This window comes from Betta splendens, chromosome 6, assembly GCF_900634795.4.
Source record: "Betta splendens chromosome 6, fBetSpl5.4, whole genome shotgun sequence".
Taxonomy (NCBI): domain Eukaryota; kingdom Metazoa; phylum Chordata; class Actinopteri; order Anabantiformes; family Osphronemidae; genus Betta; species Betta splendens.
In genome coordinates, this window is record NC_040886.2 from 3,806,813 (window position 1) to 3,828,926 (window position 22,114).

Consider the following 22,114-nt stretch of genomic DNA (forward strand, 5'->3'; position numbering starts at 1 on the left):
AATTCGATCGCAGGGTTTCACGTTGAGCTGTTGTCGTTTGACCCCCCGGAGCCCAAACTGGGTGTGCTGCGCGATGACGGTGCTAATCCACGGAGTTAACGGCGTATGTCTGCAAGGGAGCAGACGTACAGAGGGTTGCTTCATACAATTACGCCATCGCTACTGTCTTGGGATCAATAGCGGCACTCAGCGCCCCGCTCCGCGTTTGCCCTGGGATCAGACGCTCACTTTTCCAGATGTTCGGACAGGGCGGTCGCCTAATCGCTACTTGAGATCGTAGACTCCCCTGCTCGCAAACTATACAGTATGATGATCGGTGGGTTCACGTACCTGTTGATATGTCGCAGGTCAGTCGGAACCGCGTGCGCTGCCTCCTCCTCCTCCGTCTCCTCCTCTTCATCATATCTAAAGCACGAGAAACAACACAGCGGACCAGGCAGGTAGATGAGTCACACGGCTTCATTTCACACACACATACTCTTAAACTGGTGTTCGGATTTTTCGACGTGTTTCTTCTGCCATCTTTACTTTCTCCGGCTACCTCACCAAACGCCGGAGCAGCGACCCCATATCCTCATCCTCATCCTCATCCTCTCTTTCTAGCTCGACGCCTCCCTGAAACGCGACCCGCGCAGTGTTGGTGCTCACCTGCCTGCTGTGAGTCCGACTCCGGTGCTGCCCTGCCGAGTGGAGGAGAGAGGCAGAGAGCCGAGCTGGAGGAGAACGAGCCTCCGGTGCGCTGCTGCCTGCTCCTTTAAAAAGCCTCCACTGGTCCAATAGGAGGTCTGTCAGCCTGATGGGACCTGACGTCACCTCCCCGACCCCCCACTCGATTTGAAGTAAACGAGAAATTATATCGGCATTATTTCCTCGACATAGAAAAAAAAGCACCGAGTCGTTTAAGTCTGTCAAACAGTGTTTTAGGGAAAGTGCTGCGTTGATTGAAAGTGTTTTAATTGTTGTTATTATTATTCCTTCCCCTGAAATAAATATATATATACGTCTGTCATGTCATCATGGTGTTCGATATTTAACAATTCTCTAATTTCCAGCCATTTTCCCAGAGTCAAAAAGGAAACTGAGAAACAGTTAATACGTTACATTTATTATTATAAGTTTCCAAGGTCATTGCAAATAATTGCAGTCTTTGCACTAAAATGGTGCCAATGTTACATTTCCTATTTAAAAGAAATACTTGACAATCTAAAATTATATGTATATGAGCCACTGACATATTAAAATATTAGAAGTTTATTACAAATGATTCATCGGGAACACGTGTAGGTGTCTTTCTTAACACTTCAATGCTGCAATCTCATACTTCAATCGAAAACAAGGCCACAAATAATTCCTCCTGCCAGGTATTGTTAACATGCAAGGCTGCTTCATAGTGTGAGTGTCACAGCCTTGAGGGCCAATTATGAATTTATGAATGCAGCCATCAACCCACATATGAGGTCGTTGCTTTAAATTTGCTTTATTTTATTTAATTAATGTAGTTTATGAAGAGCCCATTTCAACCTCTATTCTTTTTCACAAATGCATAAGAACAGCAACAACAAATACTGAAGATATCCTCCAATGAATGGAAAATAACACAAAGGATGCAGAGAAATAATGTATTAAAATTGCATTATAAACATGATAAAGCTTTTATAAAAATGTTTGGTCAAAAAGAAAAAGCACTGTTTTCTGGGTTCATCCATGAATTGATGATAAAAAGTGTCTGACCTTCATCACAGTTACAACATAAACTGAAGGTAAAGCTCAGAGCTGGACCACACCTCCATAGAGTTCTTATCTACTGTATGTGCTGAAGCAAATTCAAACTAATTGAGCCTATATATCGATATGGTTAAATGTGTTGGGGCAAAAATATATTCAGTGAATATAAAACAAACATTCACACACTCTCTCCTCTCAGCAACTTTGAGTCTCTAGAGTGTGAACAGTTACATGTCGGCCTGTGATATACTGATGACTGCCCTGACCGTGGATGAAGCCCACGTCTCAGCTGGGCTCCAGCCTCCAGGCTCCTTCTGTCTGTGACGCAAAGGAGGACAAACAGTTCAGATAATGGATCACAACTCTGTTTAGAAAAACGTCTTTATTATTATTTGTGACTTTGTGAAAGATCACATCACATTTCATAAATTGAGCGGCCACTGTAAAGATATACTGTATAAATACAATGAAAGGACTGTCCCCTCGTCCTCTGATTCCTGAGGTGACAGATGTTTTAAAGGAACCCTGCTCACTCAGTAGATGACAGTTACACATAATGTGTCACTGTGTGTCTCCCTGACGAAGAGATGGCAGAAACAGTAGAAAAGAGGAGCATTTTCAGACACAAATGAACATATTGTAAGGTCATTGTAAGCTGTGTGCATCATTGTACTTTCTAATTTCACAAGCTCAGAAACCATTGTGAGAAAAGCTATTGTGTCGTTGAGTGGTTGTTTTTTTGTTGCTTTTGTTATCTGCTGTGTGTGTGTGTGTGTGTGTGTGTGTGTGTGTGTGTGTGTGTGTGTGTGTGTATGCAGTATACACATCCAAGCTTTTTGTTTTGTTTCCTTTTTTTAATTCTTTGTGGGAACTTGAACATAACCTGTGTTTGCCTGTGTTCTCTTTCACACATATCTAGGCCAGGTTCCTTTCATGTGAGGCTGCAGTCATGTGACAAAGGCAGCGAGGAGAGTGAATAGTCGGGTTGATGAGCCCGACTATACCACTGACAGTTTAATTTGAACACAGCGTGCTGCTCTGGCCTGCCTGTCTATAAATAAGAAATGACTTTTGACATATGATGAGGTGAACGTGATGTCACAAAATGACATGAGAAATTAACAATCTGGACTTTGATTTGTGGACTAGAGGTCGCTTAGAACCACTGACAGCTTTCCAGTACCACATTTGAGCCACTTAACAATTAAGTGTGTTTTCATGATCAAACATTTCAAAACACACCTATTTGCTTTCTTGCTGATATTTATATGGTCACCACCACCACCAACAATGTGTTTCAGAACAGAACCAGGTGTCAGTTAGCTTAGCTTAGCATAAATACTGGATTCAAGTGAAAATACAGAGACCTACCTCTGACTCTATCCACTTGCCTTGTTTGCAGAATTCATGCTGAGCCAACGAACTGAAGGCAGCTCTGTGTCAGACAGACAGAATAAAATACAACGCAATATTAGCTTCACTATTGTTCTAGTCTTCATTTGCATGACGGCTCTACTGTACATGTGGCTTTGTGGAGACTTGTCCAGTGTGAATCCACCTCTTGCCCGAGTGACGGCTGCAACAGTCTGTATGTAAACCAAAAACGTTCTCATATCACACAAAAACCTGCCACCCTCTGATCCAAGAATCCACAAATGACATTTGTTAAAAGTAGATTAATGGTCTTCCACAGGAGGTATTTGAATAATGTTTCAGTTTGGCTTTTTTCTGATGTTTTTTTGTGGCCTGTTTTTATATTGAATTTGAAAAACAGTGCAGAGCTGGAGGAATATGGAACCAGAACTGGCATACAGTCATTCAGAAACACAACCACTGGTTGTTGTGCTTCACTGGCCCTCACCAGGCTAACTAAAGTACTGTAGCTAACTTCTAGAACGGCAGCACAGTCACAAACAAACAGTGGCGGATGAAAACCGGCGATGTCTCAAACAGCCCCAGCAGAAAGCAGCAGCACGGCTCAGTTTCATTAGGCTTCCAGCAACCATGTGAACACTGATAAATAGCCTGGCTGCATGAAAATGCACTGCTAGTTTACTTTAATGGTTTTAAAAGCCCATTGGGACAACTGGACCAAAAAATAAATAAATAAAAACCTAGCACGCTCTCCAAAATGACAAGGTTTCGCCATCACATTGCAATACGCAGCTGCAATTTAAAAACAGGACCGCGCTACGTTTCATAAGTGGTCGTATATTTAGAATGGTGAATACATAATGTCCTTTTTATTTTTAAAGCAAATGCATTTGGGAAATGTAGCACTGAATGTAAAGCTTCCACACACACACACGCACACGCACACGCACACGCACACGCACACACACACACACACACACACACACACACACACACACACACACACACACACACACACACACACACACACACACACAAACAAACAAACATGACCAGACAGAAAAAAAAGGAATTCAGTGGTCACAACACTGTTCACATAGAATTAAACAGGTAGAGAGTGGACCCGCAGCGCCGTCTGCTCAACCTGCATCCAAACAACACCACAGAGCCAGACCTTTGGCTCTGTAATTCTGCCTCCAGTTTTACAGAGGGTCCCGTAAGCATGGCAACCACTCAGAATATCACAAAAAGCACGCAGGCACACACCAACCAAGCCCTGTCAGGTACGGACAGTACACCTCCGCTCCCATACACGCAAACACACCCACACCCACACACACAAAGCTCAACAGAGAAATTCGAATTCAGAAAATTCAAAACACAGATTTCATTAACCCTTTGCCACTAAAGGTCCACTAAAATGAAATCTATCATCCATCTGAACAAGTAGCATTTGTTGGGATGTTGCTTACTCTCTTTAAGAAACACCTTTCAACAATGTGAAGGTCTTTTATTAAAACAGTATCAGGTAAATGAGTCACAATATCAAAACAAACCCTCCACCCAAACAATGACACTACTAACAAATGCAGTCTTCACCGTCAAAACCAAGAGAAGCTCTTGTTTGAACATTCGTTCTCAGTGTGTGTTTGCTCAATTCAATGTGCTAAAACAAGATTATTTCTACAGTATAGCTAGTTTAAAAAGAATATAAAAAAAGAATATTATAAAACATGCTTCATATATTGCCGGTATATGTATAATTCATCATTTGTCAATCTGGGATAGATCAAATCTGTCTGTCTGTCTGTTTATTCTCATACTCCTAACCTCAGACCTACATCTCACTTTAATTCACAAAAAGCACAAAGTCCCACACCTGCATGTGAAAAACACATGATTACACCCATGTACAAATCCACGCAGACTATTGTAGAAGTCCTGATGTTTTTAATGAGCTGTGGGGTCCCACCCTGGCAGATAAGAGTCTGGTTACGTGTCTGTAAGGAGCGGCTGGGAAGGCAGTCACCTCGGCAGATGGCCCTATCAGTGTTGGGTAAACCGGCGGCCAGGTCCACCGTGTTTGGCTTAACGGCCTATGAGTAATTCATTGTGTTCACTGAGAAGGAGCATCTGTCACCCCCACGACCACACACACACACACACACACACACACACACACACACACACACACACACACACACACACACACACACACACACACACACACACACACACAAATAGAGTTATGCATAGATGCATAGATAAACATACTTACATGAGCATTTGGTCACATGCACACATGCAGGTACACAGACACACACTGGGCTTTGGAGCTCATTTTGTAGTGGCCGGTGCAGGTGGCTGGAGGAAAGGGAGAGGCCTTTGTTCCATGTGACCCACTCTGATCAGATAACCACTGCTGATCTTAGTTAATGCTCTCTAAGAACTCATTTACCTGCTAACACCAAGCTGGGCCTGAAAGCAGAAACGAGCGAGCGAGATAGCGACGAGGGGAAGGAGAGAGAGAGATGATGTCAGGAGGAGAGGAGCCACGCTGCTGCAGCTCCACGGGGGGTCCAGATTTCAAGACTGGATTTACATGTTTTACACCAACGGCTCAGTCAATTCGTGTTGTCTGTCACTTAAAGCCTTTATTAAATAAACTCTTGTACAATCACACCTTCCTTTCATATTATGTCTCCTCTGTCTGTAAACAACTTTACGCCTTAACAGCGAGCTGGATTATAATAATACATGCAGAGGCTATTCCTTTCTACACAAACACCAGCGTGTATTGGATTTCTTTATTCATAAGCATGGCTGATAACACCTGCAACCTCACAAGTCCTCTTAAAAGAAGCCCTCTGGTGATGGGACTGTAATTTTACAAATTGATTTTAATTAAGGTGTGAGGCTCAAGACTTGTTTGCAAGTATTGGGTGTAAAACTAATCAAACTTGTTTTTTTTAATGGCATCATTCATACAAATAGCAACAATTAACAACAATATGCAAAGCATCAATGTGGTGATGCCTGGTATGAACTGAATATTCAGTAAACTCTATAAAACGCACAATGATATATGTACAGTACCAAAGATTACCACTCAGCTGTTTCATGTGCCCACCAAAAAAAGATTTTAGAAGAAAGCACAGCCTTTCTGAAGCAACACACAGTAATGATCTACTACAGTAGATCATTACTGTGATCTACTGTAGTAGATCATTACTGTGTGTTGCTTCAGAAAGGACCAGCAGGTGCACAGAGGTCATGGTCAGATGACCCACAGCTGTCAGGAGAGACACGACTTGCTTCAAATGTGCTGCAGACGTTCAGACTGGTCTAAGGTCCGACACCAACCCCGTTCACCATAACAATAAAAGTACCACATTTCCAGCAGGATCTATCGACCTGTAGTTTGACTCTGTGGCCTGTGCAGGTGATTGGCCAGAATGGGCTCCAGGAGGCCTGCATATGTCTGCTGAGAGATAAAATAAGATTAAACAAAATATGCCATTAAAACCACTGAAGCCTTTTAGAATCTAAACAGTGATTTATTGCATGTCATTTATTTTTTTCATCAACAGATAATGACTAACACCCACAATCAATTAGCATATCCATATGCTAATGAATGTATGCATATATGCACTGTCTATGGTCATTATTACACAACTATGAGACAAATCACAAGGCCCTTACTAAAGCCTATATAGTCACAACACATGGAAATGAAGAGAAGCCAGCAATGTTAGCTCAGCTGCCAGAGGAGGGACAGCCATTTTGTCAGAAGTTTTTGGACACGTTTGTTTTTACAAAGGTGTCTGTTCATGGTAAATACGTTGAATATTCCATTCAATGCAATGCAAATATATCTGAAGACTGCTGCAGTGTCTAACACTCTCCCTTGACGACAGATGTTGAAAGATGCAGCATGTCTTAAAGCACTGAGCTTCGCTGTGGGGCTGCGGCGTCTCCAGCTGCTGCATTCATATAATGCTGGAGACGGAATGGAAGGAGGTGGGGATATTATATAGTGTAGCATGCGCAACTGCACTTGATTTTCAAAGTTAACGATGCAACATGGCAGACTTACTTTTACAAATACCATTTCCAAATACTGCCAGCGACTGATGGGCATGTTCTTAAAGCCTGGTTGTTTCCTTCAGCCGGCACTGAAAAGAATATAAAAAAAGAATATTATAAAACATGCTTCATATATTGCCGGTATATGTATAATTCATCATTTGTCAATCTGGGATAGATCAAATCTGTCTGTCTGTCTGTTTATTCTCATACTCCTAACCTCAGACCTACATCTCACTTTAATTCACAAAAATTCACAACTATGAGACAAATCACAAGGCCCTTACTAAAGCCTATATAGTCACAACACATGGAAATGAAGAGAAGCCAGCAATGTTAGCTCAGCTGCCAGAGGAGGGACAGCCATTTTGTCAGAAGTTTTTGGACACGTTTGTTTTTACAAAGGTGTCTGTTCATGGTAAATACGTTGAATATTCCATTCAATGCAATGCAAATATATCTGAAGACTGCTGCAGTGTCTAACACTCTCCCTTGACGACAGATGTTGAAAGATGCAGCATGTCTTAAAGCACTGAGCTTCGCTGTGGGGCTGCGGCGTCTCCAGCTGCTGCATTCATATAATGCTGGAGACGGAATGGAAGGAGGTGGGGATATTATATAGTGTAGCATGCGCAACTGCACTTGATTTTCAAAGTTAACGATGCAACATGGCAGACTTACTTTTACAAATACCATTTCCAAATACTGCCAGCGACTGATGGGCATGTTCTTAAAGCCTGGTTGTTTCCTTCAGCCGGCACTCTGCCAAAGGAATAATAACAGAAAAGTGGCCATCACTCTGCTTTTCAGCTCACACTCTCAAATGGCAGAAATTACAGGCCTGCTTCAGCTCTAGCTGTTGAGACTCGGCTGTAATGTGTACAGCCGCTCAGTCCCCCACCAGGGCCATTCGCCTCTGACTGAATTGGGAACAAGAGAGGGTAGTGAGGCAAGTTCAGGTGACCTCTTTTTAAGCTCTTCCTTGGAGCTCGCTCTCTTTTTCTTTGGGGAAAATGGCAAAATAATTGTCTCCCTGACTTCTCATCTTGTGCCGCTATAACCTGAGTGAGGGGAAGGTTTGACCCTGTGGAGAGAATTGACCATGTCCTGTTCATGATCAATACTCTCCTAATGTCTGATGCTTGTTCTGTGTTCAGCAACTGTTGGACACACGCACATAAATACACTCATAAACGCCGCGGCTGAATGGGAAACTCAGTATGGGGCCAGTAGCAGACAGACTGGAGGAGCCGTCTCTCAGAGTGAAACGCTGAATTAGAGCTGTAATTGTGAAACAGGCAGAAATGGACAACTGAACGCGTTGCATTACGTAAGCATGCGCACGCTTGCAAATGCGAAAACATGCACAGCACGCGCTGGCGCTGACAAGCAGATACTTTGGCTACCCTTCATTCCCCCCTCGCTAACCCCTGCCTAACATTATGCCTCACTTGAAGAAAATTGAAATTGAAAATGTGGAACATTTAACAGGAGGGTTCCTTTGCAACCAATTACACACAAGAACCAGAATATGGCTTCTCAAGGCTGAGGAGTTAGTCTAACAGAAAATAAATAACAGAAGCTCTAAGAAAATATTCATGATTAATAGGGAGCCGCACTTTTTATGGGAAAGTTACTGACAATTAAAAAAAGCTAATTTTACAGTGTGTTGTTTGTTGGTTGCAGTGGACGTTTGCCTCTTCCAGTGACATTTAAGGTTTGATCTCTTAACCAAATTATTCACGTTGAGTTGAAGAAGGATGGAGACAAACAGCAGCGCGGCACCGTGTGTGTATTTAACCTATGAACCCTTCTTGTGCGTGTTTAAATGAAATGTGCTGTGTGTGGGTGGGCTCAATGAAAAAACAAATACATTTCCATAAAATAAAAGTAACAGCAGTTGCCTCTCATTCATGTTCCTGTCACACATGGCCTGAGCCTCCTCGCTGTCTGAGGGTTAATATATTCTGTGTCGCAGCAAACGTCTGCTCATGAGATACATATATTTAAATAGCTGCTGGCAGAAATTGGTTGGAGCCACAAACTGTGTCCTTTATCACTGGCACTTAAATATAATTTCATAAAACCAGCTGCACAGAGATCATAGGTGGAATATGATACATATCTGTTTGTTTATGTTTTAGCCAAAGTTGTACTAGTCTGTGTTTTTATTGTGTATGTGCTTCACTGACCTGCCTGTTTATACTGTACAGTGTATATACTTTGAAGTGAGATGTGACAATCAATGTGATTCTTTTACAATTTTGTTTTGTTTGTAGTTAGATTTGATTAGTTGCGTCTGAAACCCTATTCGTGTTCTTTTGGATCATATCAACAGATTTTTGTCAGGAAACTTAAAAATTGAGGAATTTAAAATACTCCCTTAACAATTCTTATATTATGCTAAACTACATTACATACACTATTTAATTAATAGTACTAGCCAGTAGTATAACATTCAATAAACGTCAGCTAGTAAAACAAAACAATCTGATAATGTATGTCAACATGAGCTACAGCTTAACAACCACGGTAAAAACACGCAGGTGATTAGATTCAGCTTTACTGCCCAGTAATGGGTCTCCAGTTACACATAAGGAAGAGTCGAGTGGTGGTCAGGTAAAAGATGTATATAAAAGTATGTGACATACAGAGAGTTTTATGTGTATGTTCAGTAGAGCACCTACATGTAGAGCTTGCATTTTAACTGTCAAATAATGAAACATCTATGTTATTCGGCCAATCGATGCATAAACATGTTAATACATTTCTAAACAGAGTCTAGAAATTTAACATGGGGTGAAACAGGTGTCGTGAAGTTCCAGCAGGTGGTTGGAGAATAGCTGCTTGTCAGGATCTGCTTCTATACTGTATATTTAAATTTAAGGCACTGTGTGTGGGACTTAATTTGAGCTGAAAGACTTTGACTCTACTTTCAGCTTAAATTACAGTTTGCTACTTAAATACCATTAAACTGCTGTCTATTGTGATACTGCAGCTTAAGTTTCATCTTTGTGGAGCATATATTGAATCTAACATGTCTCACATCTTTCACAAGAGTATTTAGGGTTTGCTTTCTTGACACAATTAGGCAAAGCTGTGAGTGAATAATAATAATAACAACACCAAACACTGTGAGCGAGGGACCTCTGACCGACCGCGGCCTTTATAAACCTGGCGCATTCATTAATCCACCCATGCAGCCTCCCTTCCCATGTCCACGTCCTCACCAGTGTGATGGTTCACCATTTGCCGTGCTCAGGACAATGTGGCAAACTGTTCTGCCATAATGCATTTGTGATCACTGTAATTTTTCAGAATAAAAAAAAACATCAGGAATCATCCACTGTCACAAAAGACATGAAAAGTTCAGCTGCACGAGGACGGCAAAGTTACAGTGTTAAAATGTTGTATTGTGCTCTAAAATTAGGCTGGATTGAAAAGTTAAAAGCTTTTGTTAAATGCCAACCAGAAGTGTCTGAAGAAAGAGGATAGAGGAAATGGTGAAACGGTGTATTTCTATTTGCTCCCTATGCTTTGAATAACCTTTTCTAAGTGCCTTTTATATAGGAGTTGTACCAAGTCAATGAACATGCTCTATAGTTTTCATCCAGTTGTCCTTTAATGCAAATGCTCTTTTGGAAAATTCTGTTTGTTATAATGATGATAATAACTGCAGACTTTGCTCTCAGCTCATTTCCATTACGTACTGTACCAAAACAGGGCGTTAGAGAGCCCTCCGCGTCCTCTTCCTCCCAAATCTTGCAAGCACCACGAGACCTGCCCACACTGAATACGTTACGTTTTAACAATTCTACATTTCTTTTGATCACTGGACAGAAAAACAATTTGAACTTTTCAAGTAACTCCATTCAGAGTCAGGTCAATAGGCCAAAGACACAGTTGAGCGCAACATTCCTTGAAAAAAGAGATGTGAGATGTGAAGACACTGTCCACTTTCTGCTGCAAAAAGCCCAGAAAGATGAAAAACAAATTCTTAAATAAGTATTGTGTTGTCTGACAGAGAGGCTAAAAAGTGTATAGAAACACTCAACTGAAGACCTTCCATCTGTTCCGCGTTTCATAGGCTGATGCTAAAAGGTGAGGCGAGGGTCCAGTGCAGTTTATCAGAGGTATCAGAGGGAACAGAAGAACAACCAGAGGATGGTACCTAGTTTCTAGTCCGAACTACTCCTGTGGGGGGTATTGTTGCACACACACACACACGTGCACGCACACGCACACACACACACACACACACACACACACACACACACACACACACACACACACACACACACACACACACACACACACACACACACGGAAGGAAAATGCCATTAGATTTTAAAGTGGATAATTTCACATCCTTTCCTCCATTCATTTCTTCATTTTTCTTTCCAAACTGGCCTTTTATGCCCACTATATGTGCTTTTATGGAAAATTACTACATTTAAACGAGACTCTTTGGTCAGGGATAATTGCACAAAGAACCATTAGCAGTCTTCCAAGACCAATGTACAATGTACTGCATTTTTCTTTTTCTTTCTCTAATGCTGTTCTCAGTCTGTAAGAACATGGCTCATAAGAGAGGATAATCATAATTTAATTATATGTCATAATGAAGAGTAAAACACAGGTCACCTTGGGATCACGTCTGCTACCTGAATTTACAAACAAATCAATTAAATTAAACAGGGTAAACAAACAAGGCGGTTATATACAGTGTAGGTGCAGTGGTTATAAACTCTTGTTTTTCTCCAAAAAATGTAGTTAAAACATTACAATGTTCAAACTTTGCTATGACACGTGTGCTCCTCTCCTTCAAAGCCTCCTACTGATAAACTAGCACTTGATTTCAGCAGGTGTGCATTTGGCTCATGTGTGACCATTAGAAGACTTCCTCAAAATGCAATCCACTGCAATTACCTACTTAAAACTAAAGAATATTCAGTAAAACTAGAAAAAGTAATTTCTCGAGAAATTACGTGGGAGAGCTGATCTGCTGCCGCAACGATGACAAACGCTGATTAAGCTGCTGACGTCAAAAAGTTGACTACGGCAAAACGATGAAAACGAGAAAACGTTGACAAAGATTAAAACGATGACAAAAGATGGAGATTAAAAAGATGATGATTAAAAAGATGACCAAGGTCATACTATGACAATATTAAAGAGATGACAATGATTCAAAAGTTGACCAAGGTTAAAAGATGTCAAAGATTAAAAAGTTGACCAAGGTGCATTGTTGACAATCATAAATAAGATGACTATCTTTTTGATTTGAAGAAAGTATTTGTAAATAATTACCTAACCGTGTAATAGTTTAATAACTAGTAGAAATTTACCAGTCAGAAACAAAAATTTGCCATTTAAGGTAATAAATTACATTGGTGCTTTTATTTTGAAAGGATTTTGAGGTTGTGTGTGGGCGATTACTAAACTATAAAATAGTCATTAGATAGTCATATTTTATCATTCAATAGCAAGAATAGCCCTATTAAAGCAAAAGATTTAGATTTAGCCCTTTCAGAATAAAAGCACCCTAATAAGTTTGAGTGGCTATTTACTGAACTCTAAAGTAGTCCCATTAACGATTGGTAAGCATTCAGAACCACAATTTTTTTTAATCAATCTTGCCATTAAAGGTAATAAATTGTAATTGGTGCTTTTATTTTGAAAGGATTTAGAGGAAATGTGTGGGGGTAATAGTGTAACTGTCAATTAGTCTTTAATTACCCATTAATAATCATAATTACCCATTCAAAAGGCAAAAACAGTGCAGTTAAAGCTAATAATTGGCATTGGCGCTTTTATTTTGAAAGGATGTAGAGGAAGCACGTGTGGGTAATTACTAAACTGTTATTCTATCTTTAAATAGTCATAAATACCCATCTAAAAGTTGAAATATTGCTATTAAAGCTAATTATTTGGCTTGGTGCTTTTATTTTGAAAGGATTAAGAGGAAGTGTGTGCTTAATTACTACACAATCCAATAGTGTAGTTGAGTAATCAGTAATAAGCATGGAACTGCTGTCTACACTGAGCATCAGCAGTTTGACCTGTCAGTCAAATCTGCAGCTGCGCCGTCGCCATGGAGACAAAAGGCGGGAAAATCAGGCTCACTCTGCTCTGTGAAAGCAGAGTTTTACCCTGTATAAACAGGCTTGTTTCAGCTAAACCATGATAGTTATCACAAAAATTATTTCATTTTACGAGTCCCAAGGCTTCAATGAGCAAATGGTGTGAATTTTATGTTTAAGGACAAAAGCTTGTAGCCACAGTGGCAATTTCAAAATACATCTCCTCTGTTTTTCTCCCCAGACGTCTGCCAAAAATTATCATTAGAGTCAATGGGAGAATTTCAGGATCTCTCTGCACTTTGAGGTTGATAGCGACTAAAGTATAGGTCTGATGGTATAGCCAGACACATCATTAGAAAGAAGACAAATATGACTTCGATTTAGTGAAGTAATTAGGTTGATAGAGTAAAAATTGTGGCTGTAGTGACAAGTTAGAGACAGAAGTTCTGTCTTAAAAAAGCGCACCTTCTCACTGTAGCTGTGACATCACGCACTCTAACTGACCCAATACACACTAATGGAAAAGCTGAAAATTTAACAAAAACCACACGATATTTAAACGCTCACAAGTCGAAAACTATAAAAGATACGAGGACGCTGATTTACACGGAGAACGTTGAAAGATGATAGACGCTTTTGACGTTGAAATGACGTTTCTACGCCAAAGTATGACGATGATAGACGCTGATGAAAAGAGGGAAGTTGACAGAAAGTTGAACGATGATTCCCATAGACGACCATTATAAAAAAAACGACGGAAAACGTTGAATAACGTTAAAAGTTGAAAAGTAAAAAGTGAAAAGTAATAGCCTGCATCGTCTAACGATGACGCACGTTTAGAACGTTGAACGATGATTCTGCGATGAAGCGTTGAGAAGTAGATAGCGACCGAAAAACGGGGCGAAATAAGAATAATAATAAAGAGCGAAGATCTCAATAGTGTGAGAGCTGTTCAGCTCTCCCACTAATGACAGACTATGATATAGATTAGGTTTATTGGTAGCAAATAATAAACGCAAACGTGTATAAACCTGTGTTTGAAAACAATAATAGTATTATTATTATTAGTGTTAGTTATTTTTTCAAGTAACATTCTGATCGTGATTAACTGATTACTTCTGCACGTTACGGTGTCATCGTAGCTCCATCAACAGCAAGGTCTTCAAAAAGGATTAGAAGTTTAAACGCGGAACCGGCTTCGCTGAGCCTTCTCGGTTCCGCGCGTGCCTTTACGTTACGCACATCTCGTTGTGCGTCTCGCGCGACCCCGGCTGTGCCGACCACCGCTAAACATACGATCAACTAATTTTACATGCCAGTGTTTTTCAATTTCCCGAACCGTATACTGAAAAATCATATACACATTTAAAACGAATAATCGGTCATCTTAATTGTCTGACGAAACATAACCATAGCGATACATTTGTGAAAACAGCATTAGCGATAACGGTAGCGTGCGTGGGTTTTAATTCGAGCGGCGCCCCTGGAGTTTAGGAGGGGAACTGAGCCGACCGAGGAGGAACACAACGCGTGACCCTTGTTTTGTTCCGCTGTAATGTCAATGGAGCCTCACCGACATCAAGGATAACTGCTCTTGGACAGAGTTTTAACGGATTACGGTTGCATTTCACGAAATCAATGAAACTGGACATTTTTCTACGAACGAGCACTACAAGCTAGCAGCCGGCAGCTAACTGGTATTAAGCTCGTCAGCCAAATTTAAGCGGTGAGGTAAACGCGACGCACAGGACTCGAAGGAACCAGAAAGCTTCTTATATCGGGATAGTTGTCTTATAAATAAAAAAGTGAGTACCAGTTCATTGTATTAAATGTCTAGCGTCCGCTGTTTATAGTCGGGTAATCTAGCTAGGTAGCTACGTTACCTAGTTGTACTTCTCTAAAAGCAGGACGTGAGTCTGAAAGCAGACTCGGGGCTCTGGATGATAGTCTGACTTCAGCGGTGAGTGGTTTGGGTTCCTCCTGCTCCTCTCAAATCCATCGAAAGGTCCTGTTGCTGTCGGTTTTTGTTTCCTTTCTACACGAATCTAAATCCTTCGCATGTGCAGTTTTTCTGTTCCTCGTGAGTCTAATGATTTCTCAGTTAGTTCTTAAAAGTGATCTAACACTGCAAACCTTCACTGTCAGAAAAATAATCAGACTTTTTTAACCATCTGCATCTATGTTTCACAAATGTAAATTAAATGTGATATATATCTATTAACAGGTGCCAGGATCATGTGTGTGATGTAGTCTTTTCAGCCTGATGGTCGAACCCGTCAAACTATCTTCTCAGGACAGCTTTAAGATTATTGTCTGGTTACGGTGATGGATGACACCCCAACCCTGAAGCCCAGACGGATCCAGAATCAGAACGTGGTTCATCGACTAGAGAGGCGCAGGATATGCTCAGGCCAACCTGGAGCTCACTGGTACAGGGTGCGCTGCTTCCACCAGAATCTGTTTCCCAACTTCACTGTGGTCAACGTAGAGAAGCCTCCATGTTTTCTAAGAAAATTCTCCCCTGATGGACGCTGCTTCATTGCCTTCTCATCTGACCAAACGTCACTGGAGGTGAAACTCTTAATTTTTATTTCTAATCTATCCTCAAAACATTTTATTGTCTACTACTTTTTGAGCTGGCACACAGTACATTTTACTACCAATTTACATGAAACCTGAGATATTAGGCAAAAATCTTATCCAATCGAATGTTCCCTTCCTCTTTCTCTAGATATATGAATACCAAGGCTGTCAGGCAGCTCAGGACCTGCTAAGAGGGCAAGAGGGAGAGACTCTTCTAACAGCCAATGATCAGCGCTCCCTAAACATTCGAGGACGCCTCTTCCAGCGCTTCTTCTCTTTGCTCCATGTTACTAATGTGGCCTCAAATGGAGAACATCTCAATCGGGAGTGCAGCCTGTTCACAGATGACTGTCGCTATGTCATTGTTGGGTCAGCTGTGTATGTCCCTGAAGAGCCGCCGCCATACTTCTTTGAGGTAATGACATTACAGAGGTTATCGCAAATTTGAAAGAACTGGAAAATGCATTTCATTTGTATTTCTCACTAGGTGTACCGCAACAATGAGTCTGTGACTCCTAATCCCCGGTCTCCTTTAGAAGACTACTCCCTTCATATTATTGACCTCCACACCGGCAAGCTGTGTGACACCAGGTCCTTTAAGTGTGACAAGATCATCTTGTCCCACAACCAGGGCCTCTACCTCTACAGAAACATCCTGGCCGTGCTGTCAGTGCAGCAGCAGACCATACATGTATTTCAGGTAAGCAGAAAATGGTTTATTATAGCTTTAAAATGCAAAACCACATGAAATCAGTGTGTAACGATTTGACTCTCTGTTTTTCCCTTACTCTCCTTAACAACCAGGTCACTCCAGAGGGAACCTTTTTGGATGTAAGGACAATAGGCCGGTTTTGTTACGAGGACGACCTTTTGACTCTTTCGGCTGTTTATACAGAGGCTCAGGCTGAGAGCCAATCTGGCTACCCCCGCCTGTATACCGATAAAACCATCAACTCTCTGAAGCACAGGCTGCTAGTCTACCTCTGGAGGAGAGCTGAACAGGATGGCAGTGCCACTGCCAAGAGGAGGTGTGGCAGCTGAGTAATCTATTTCAGTTATTGCTTATTTTATGTTCATTATCTTCTTAATTAAGACTTTACACTTATCGCTTAAATTGTGGGTCGAACTGGTTATTGATTGTTGTTATTTCAAGAAGAATATACAGAATAACTCAAATTATACAAAGTGAAGTTCTAGGTCAGGCCTATAAAATATATGCTAAAAGTCATTATTATTTTGCCTCTAGAAAATACGTAAATACGTTTGTCTTTACATGTCTGCGCTGTGATCGCCTGGCAAACTGTCAAGGGTGCACCGTTTGTTATAATTGCTGGGATTGGGTCCAGCACATCTGCGGCAGCAAAAGTGAATGAAGAATGTTGTCAGATTGCTCTGACACCCAGCCAAGCTCCAATGGGCTGTTTGTATGTGCATTAAGACATGATCAGAGCTGCAGCAACATTGCAAATGCGTGTGTGTTTATAAAACTTAGCTCTGTCGATTAGGCAAATGTCTTAAATCACCATGAACAAAGTGACTTACACAGATGGCGTTTATGGAATAAAATGGTATGCAGTGCACCTTTTGTCACAGAAGGCAGCTACTGAGAGATAATTAATTGAGATAATTTCTTCAATAATGTAAAATTTTCTTTTGCATTGAAGGGAGATGATTCTGACTGTAAAACTGTTGCATAGGTTGCTGTTTAAAGCTGATGAATGGCACTTAATTGTATAATAAGTAATTTCAGAAAGCTTCTAGCACCAAAATGGGCTTTTCCATAGTGCATTGTGTAATTTAACTCCCCGCTCTGTTATGTTTACATGTTTGATATCCTCTTTTCAGGTTCTTCCATTTTTTTGACCAGCTGAGGAGGCTGAGGATGTGGAAGATGCAGCTGCTGGATGAGCATCACCTCTTCATTAAATACACCAGCGAAGACGTGGTCACACTCAGAGTCACTGACCCCTCACAGGTAGGAACACACATGTGCACACACTCCTGAATTCCCCCCTCTCTTCTTTTAGTTGCTTTGGCCTGCATCTCTTGTGTCTTTTGTTGTTGGTGCTGTATAACAGGGATTCCTCCTCCCTGTATCCATGGACACGCTTCAACTACAAATTCTCTTTAGTCCTGTGTCTCATTAATTTTCATAACAAATTACCCTAATGAATGTTCACTAAAATCCTTCCTCTGTGGTGTCCTTGTTCAGTAATAATGGCAACAACTCAAGATTTTTCAGAAAACATAGTACTTTGGTGTCACCTTTGACACCAATAACCTTTAAGCAAGCACTTTATGTATCCCGTGCACATTCAGACCACTACTATTTACATATTGTTTCAATGATGCATACATAGTATGTGGAAACATACATATGATAAATGTAGCTGCAAAATCAGGGGGGGCAGAGAGTAAGGGTGTAAGGCTGTGCTACCAGTCGTCATAATGTTTGGGTTCAAGAAACCCTCTGAAATTAGTTGCCTCTTAATGGCTATTGTCTTGTTGAATCACACAACTTCTGCTAAGCCTGTACTGGGCATTCACAGGAAGTCGGTAGCCTTCCTTGATAAATTTGTGAACTTGGCCAAATACCACCTTTTGATTTACAGTACTATAGGTTTGTGAAACAGTAAATATCGTTAAAAGAAGTAAAATACAAACGGTCACTTTTTTCTTTTGATTTGCGTGAAATACATGCATACACCTGAACATTTGCTAGTAACTACAACAACAAATTACATAAACAGAACAGAAACAATTTAGCCCTTATTTCTGTCTTCAGTTCATCACCTCACAACCATTTTCTTCTGGCAGCCTTCCTTTTTTGTCGTGTACAACATGGTGTCTACAGAGGTGCTGGCTGTCTTTGAGAACACATCTGATCAGCTGTTGGAACTGTTCGAGAACTTTTGTGACCTGTACAGAAATGCTACGCTGCACAGTCAGGCCGTCCAGTTCCCCTGCTCTGCTTCATCCAACAACTACGCACGGCAGGTCCAGAGAAGGTAATGTAAGGCGTCAGCTCTACTGGAGACATTTCACTTCTGATATGAATGTGCTGAATGTGTCAAAAGTCAGGCATTGGTTTCTGAATGAAGAAAAAAATAACTGGTATTGTGTAGACAAATGTCAGGGAGGATTTGAACATAGTGGTTAGGCATAAAAGTTGTAGTCTGCAGCAATTGCCCTGAGGAGGAAGGTTTACTACTTAATCTGGAGACAGAAGCAAGATATTAGGACAGTCAGTGCGGCCGGAGCTACTGTGATTGAATTTGACTGTTCGACTCACCAGCATAGGTGGCAAAATCCTTGGTGAAACGAAAGGACCAGGCTGAGGAAGGAGGACGACGATAAAGGATAGTTTGGGTGAGGAGCAAAAAAAGCTAGAAATTGGATTTTAAAGTGGTGAAAATTGATGTTGAGAAGAAGGAGAGGAGACACTGAAAACTGGCGGGCACATTCAGCAAGCCAGATTTGTGCCACTTACAACTGTCTAACAGTGAAGCCAAGAGAAACGGGCAGGAGATCGGAGGAGATCTGAAAAATACAGTGTGAAGCAAGGACGGAATTGAGGAGGGGGAAGTGAGGCCATTGAGTTTTGACTTCATTGTTCTTTTAAATTGAATGAAGGTTTGTCTCTGACAGCTACTACTGTACTTACTGTCAGTATTTTGGCGCAGTCTCTTGTGACGATCCAGGAACATAAATATGTTTATTGCTGTTGATCACCACTTGTTCATCTGTGTCCTAGATTTAAAGATACTATTGTGAATGCCAAATATGGCGGCCACACTGAGGCTGTGCGTCGGCTGCTGGGTCAGCTTCCCATCAGTGCCCAGTCCTACAGCAGCAGCCCTTACCTTGACCTCTCCCTCTTCAGCTACGATGACAAGTGGGTGTCGGTAATGGAGAGGCCCAAGACCTGTGGAGACCACCCCATCAGGTCAGACTCCATCACAGTCAACTGCATCTTCAATCTCAGCAAACAACCTGTGAAAGTCTATAAGTGATGGTGGCAAAAGGACAAATGCTTGTTTAATAAAACCACCAGTTCATGCTAGGATGGATCAGTGTGTTGCTACATGGACGTTTTTTTTGTTTTTTGGACTAGAACTAGAGTTGAATTCAGCTGATCTCTGCTCCTCTCCTCTACAACCCAGGTTTTACGCACGGGACTCTGGGCTGCTGAAGTTTAAGATCCAGGCGGGCCTGTTGGGGCGGCCGGTGAACCACACTGTGCGGCGCTTGGTGGCCTTCACCTTCCACCCCTTCGAGCCCTTCGCTATCTCTGTGCAGCGCACCAACGCCGAGTATGTGGTCAACTTCCACATGAGACACATCTGCGCCTGAACAGCTGGCGCGTATGTTTGCAACAAACTAAAATCTGAGCCTGTGGACTCACTCAACAAACTGCAGGGTGTCTGTTAGCAGCTACTGGTGACAGTACAACAAACATGTCTTCCATCAGGAAGCACAAAACCACTTGTTCTGTTGGTTGCACTCTCCTCCTTTAGAGAAACCAGCAGCCCTCCCTTTGTATTCTCCTCCCCCTGATGGAAACTATTGTTCCTCTCCCCTCCATCCTGCAGCGGTTACTCTATCCCCACCCCACCTTCCCCTCTGCGAGGAGGCAGCAATTCTGCTTTTTCCTTTCACCTCTTCGTTCCTCCTTCCTCTGTGAACAAAGAGGGGGCCTGCAAGGGAGAGAGGCTGGAATAAGTGTAAATGGAGATGTAGAGAGAGTGATTGATGTGCGACGGAGGTGGGAGCCATAGGTAGCTGGACCTCTTTGAAGGAACCAAAGGTGTTTTTTTTTTCCTTCTTTTTTTTTTTAACTATTCACCAAAAGCTCAGAAATGTTTACCCAGTTGGTCTGTGACCAGTCAAACAAACTTTCTTTTCTGATGTGGATGGAGGCGTTTTATATGACGTTGTTTTTAGACTTTTGCATTTTACAGTTTGTATATATTTTATGTCAATAAAAGTGTTTGAATTGTACTCTTGTGCCGAGCTTATAGGATTTTGTAAGAACAGGAATGCTGCAGTGCTGGAGAGGTGAAGCATGCGGAGGTGAGCACCCTGACACAGAGCTGATCTGTCTTCCTCTGCCACGCGTTGACCTGTGTACGTTCTCCTACACACTAGAGAAAACCCTGCATTCATGTGCTCTGTGCTCCGTTTGTGTCAGCACATAGACTGCAAGAGCTTGTGTTGCCTGTATATAGGAGCCTGAGCTGCTCCCTCACGTTTACAGCAAACGGAGAAGACAACACGCAGTGTAAGTGTCATTATATATTTAAACTGCTTACTGATCTCTGCAGGCTGTTCTGTTTACAGCATACAGGATCATAATGTTATTTTATATCATGCCCATCTGTTGTGCAGATTGAAGTCCCAGGCATCTGTTTTTTTAACATTAACATAAGAGCATAGAGAAATATATATAAACAAATTTGCAAATATGCAGATTGACTAACCCCCTTATTTGTGACATGAATGCAAAGTCACCAATGCATGAACATGCGCACATGTATAATAAACGGATGTAAAGGCGGAAGCGCACACGCAGGCAGCTGCAGAGAGGTCATGGCGGTATGAAAAGCAGGTGCTGTGGGGGATTAAGTGTTCTCATGGCCTCTGGTTACACTGCAGTGGGCATGGGCTGTGTGTGTGTGTATAATAGGACTTTAAAACAGGTACGAAGGAACTGGAAGATAAAACGATGATGGTGAGGAGAGCACTGGTGACAGTGGGAGCAGTTGTGGGCTGTTGTGCAGCTGCCTGGTTCTGTATACGTGCGGTAAATACTATGTTGTAGATAAGGCTTAAGGAGGCCATGTTGTGTCATTGTCATTATATAGTGTTTGTGTAACCCTGTGTGACAACACGCTGTGATAATCAACTAATTACAGGAAGCGCACACAGCAGGCGGAGCCAGGACTCCATACAGCAGCACAAATTATCTGCTGTCCTCACTGCTGCACACAGGCTGCCTATAGAAAAGCTTCAGTGTGCTGGCCGATTCAGTTTGTTTCAAGGCACATTTGTAGCATGAATTTTGCTGGAAGTGGCACCTTGTCTCAACTCTGTGTGTCTAAAGTACTGGGGGATCCAACTGTCACCACAGATGTTTGTTGGTTATTCAGGGTCCTGAGAATGAATGAACTCAGTGCCTCTCAGGACCTAACAGATGTGATGTATCTGTCTTATTCCTAAGAATCAGGTAAACCTAGACTTGCATCTGACCTTGGTTGCTA

General features: G+C 41.7%; 1 protein-coding gene and 1 long non-coding RNA gene across 5 annotated transcripts; one reads left to right on the top strand and one right to left on the bottom strand.

The window, feature by feature from the left end:
* Positions 1-1,114: 1,114 nt before the first annotated feature.
* On the bottom strand, positions 1,115-15,487 carry LOC121202317 (uncharacterized). Of its 3 annotated transcripts, XR_008695029.1 has the most exons (6): positions 15,155-15,487; positions 7,870-7,950; positions 7,199-7,277; positions 6,514-6,583; positions 3,097-3,160; positions 1,115-2,043 (listed from the first exon to the last, which is right to left on the bottom strand). It is a non-coding gene; the product is annotated as an uncharacterized LOC121202317 (long non-coding RNA). The 3 variants fall into 3 exon arrangements; XR_008695030.1 differs by lacking the exons at positions 1,115-2,043; positions 3,097-3,160 and having other exon boundaries at positions 5,388-6,580; XR_008695028.1 differs by lacking the exons at positions 1,115-2,043; positions 3,097-3,160 and having other exon boundaries at positions 5,388-6,583.
* det1 (DET1 partner of COP1 E3 ubiquitin ligase) lies at positions 14,521-20,855 on the top strand. 2 transcript variants are annotated; one of them, XM_029154626.3, is made up of 9 exons: positions 14,521-15,076; positions 15,565-15,842; positions 16,003-16,269; positions 16,342-16,554; positions 16,659-16,882; positions 17,700-17,829; positions 18,672-18,862; positions 19,609-19,800; positions 20,018-20,855. In XM_029154626.3, exons 2-9 carry the CDS (start codon positions 15,597-15,599, stop codon positions 20,205-20,207), a joined length of 1,653 nt encoding a protein of 550 aa, XP_029010459.1. In that variant the 5' UTR covers positions 14,521-15,076; positions 15,565-15,596; the 3' UTR covers positions 20,208-20,855. The 2 variants fall into 2 exon arrangements, with proteins under 2 accessions (XP_029010459.1, XP_029010458.1); XM_029154625.3 differs by having other exon boundaries at positions 14,523-15,076; positions 15,496-15,842.
* The last annotated feature ends 1,259 nt before the right edge of the window (positions 20,856-22,114 follow it).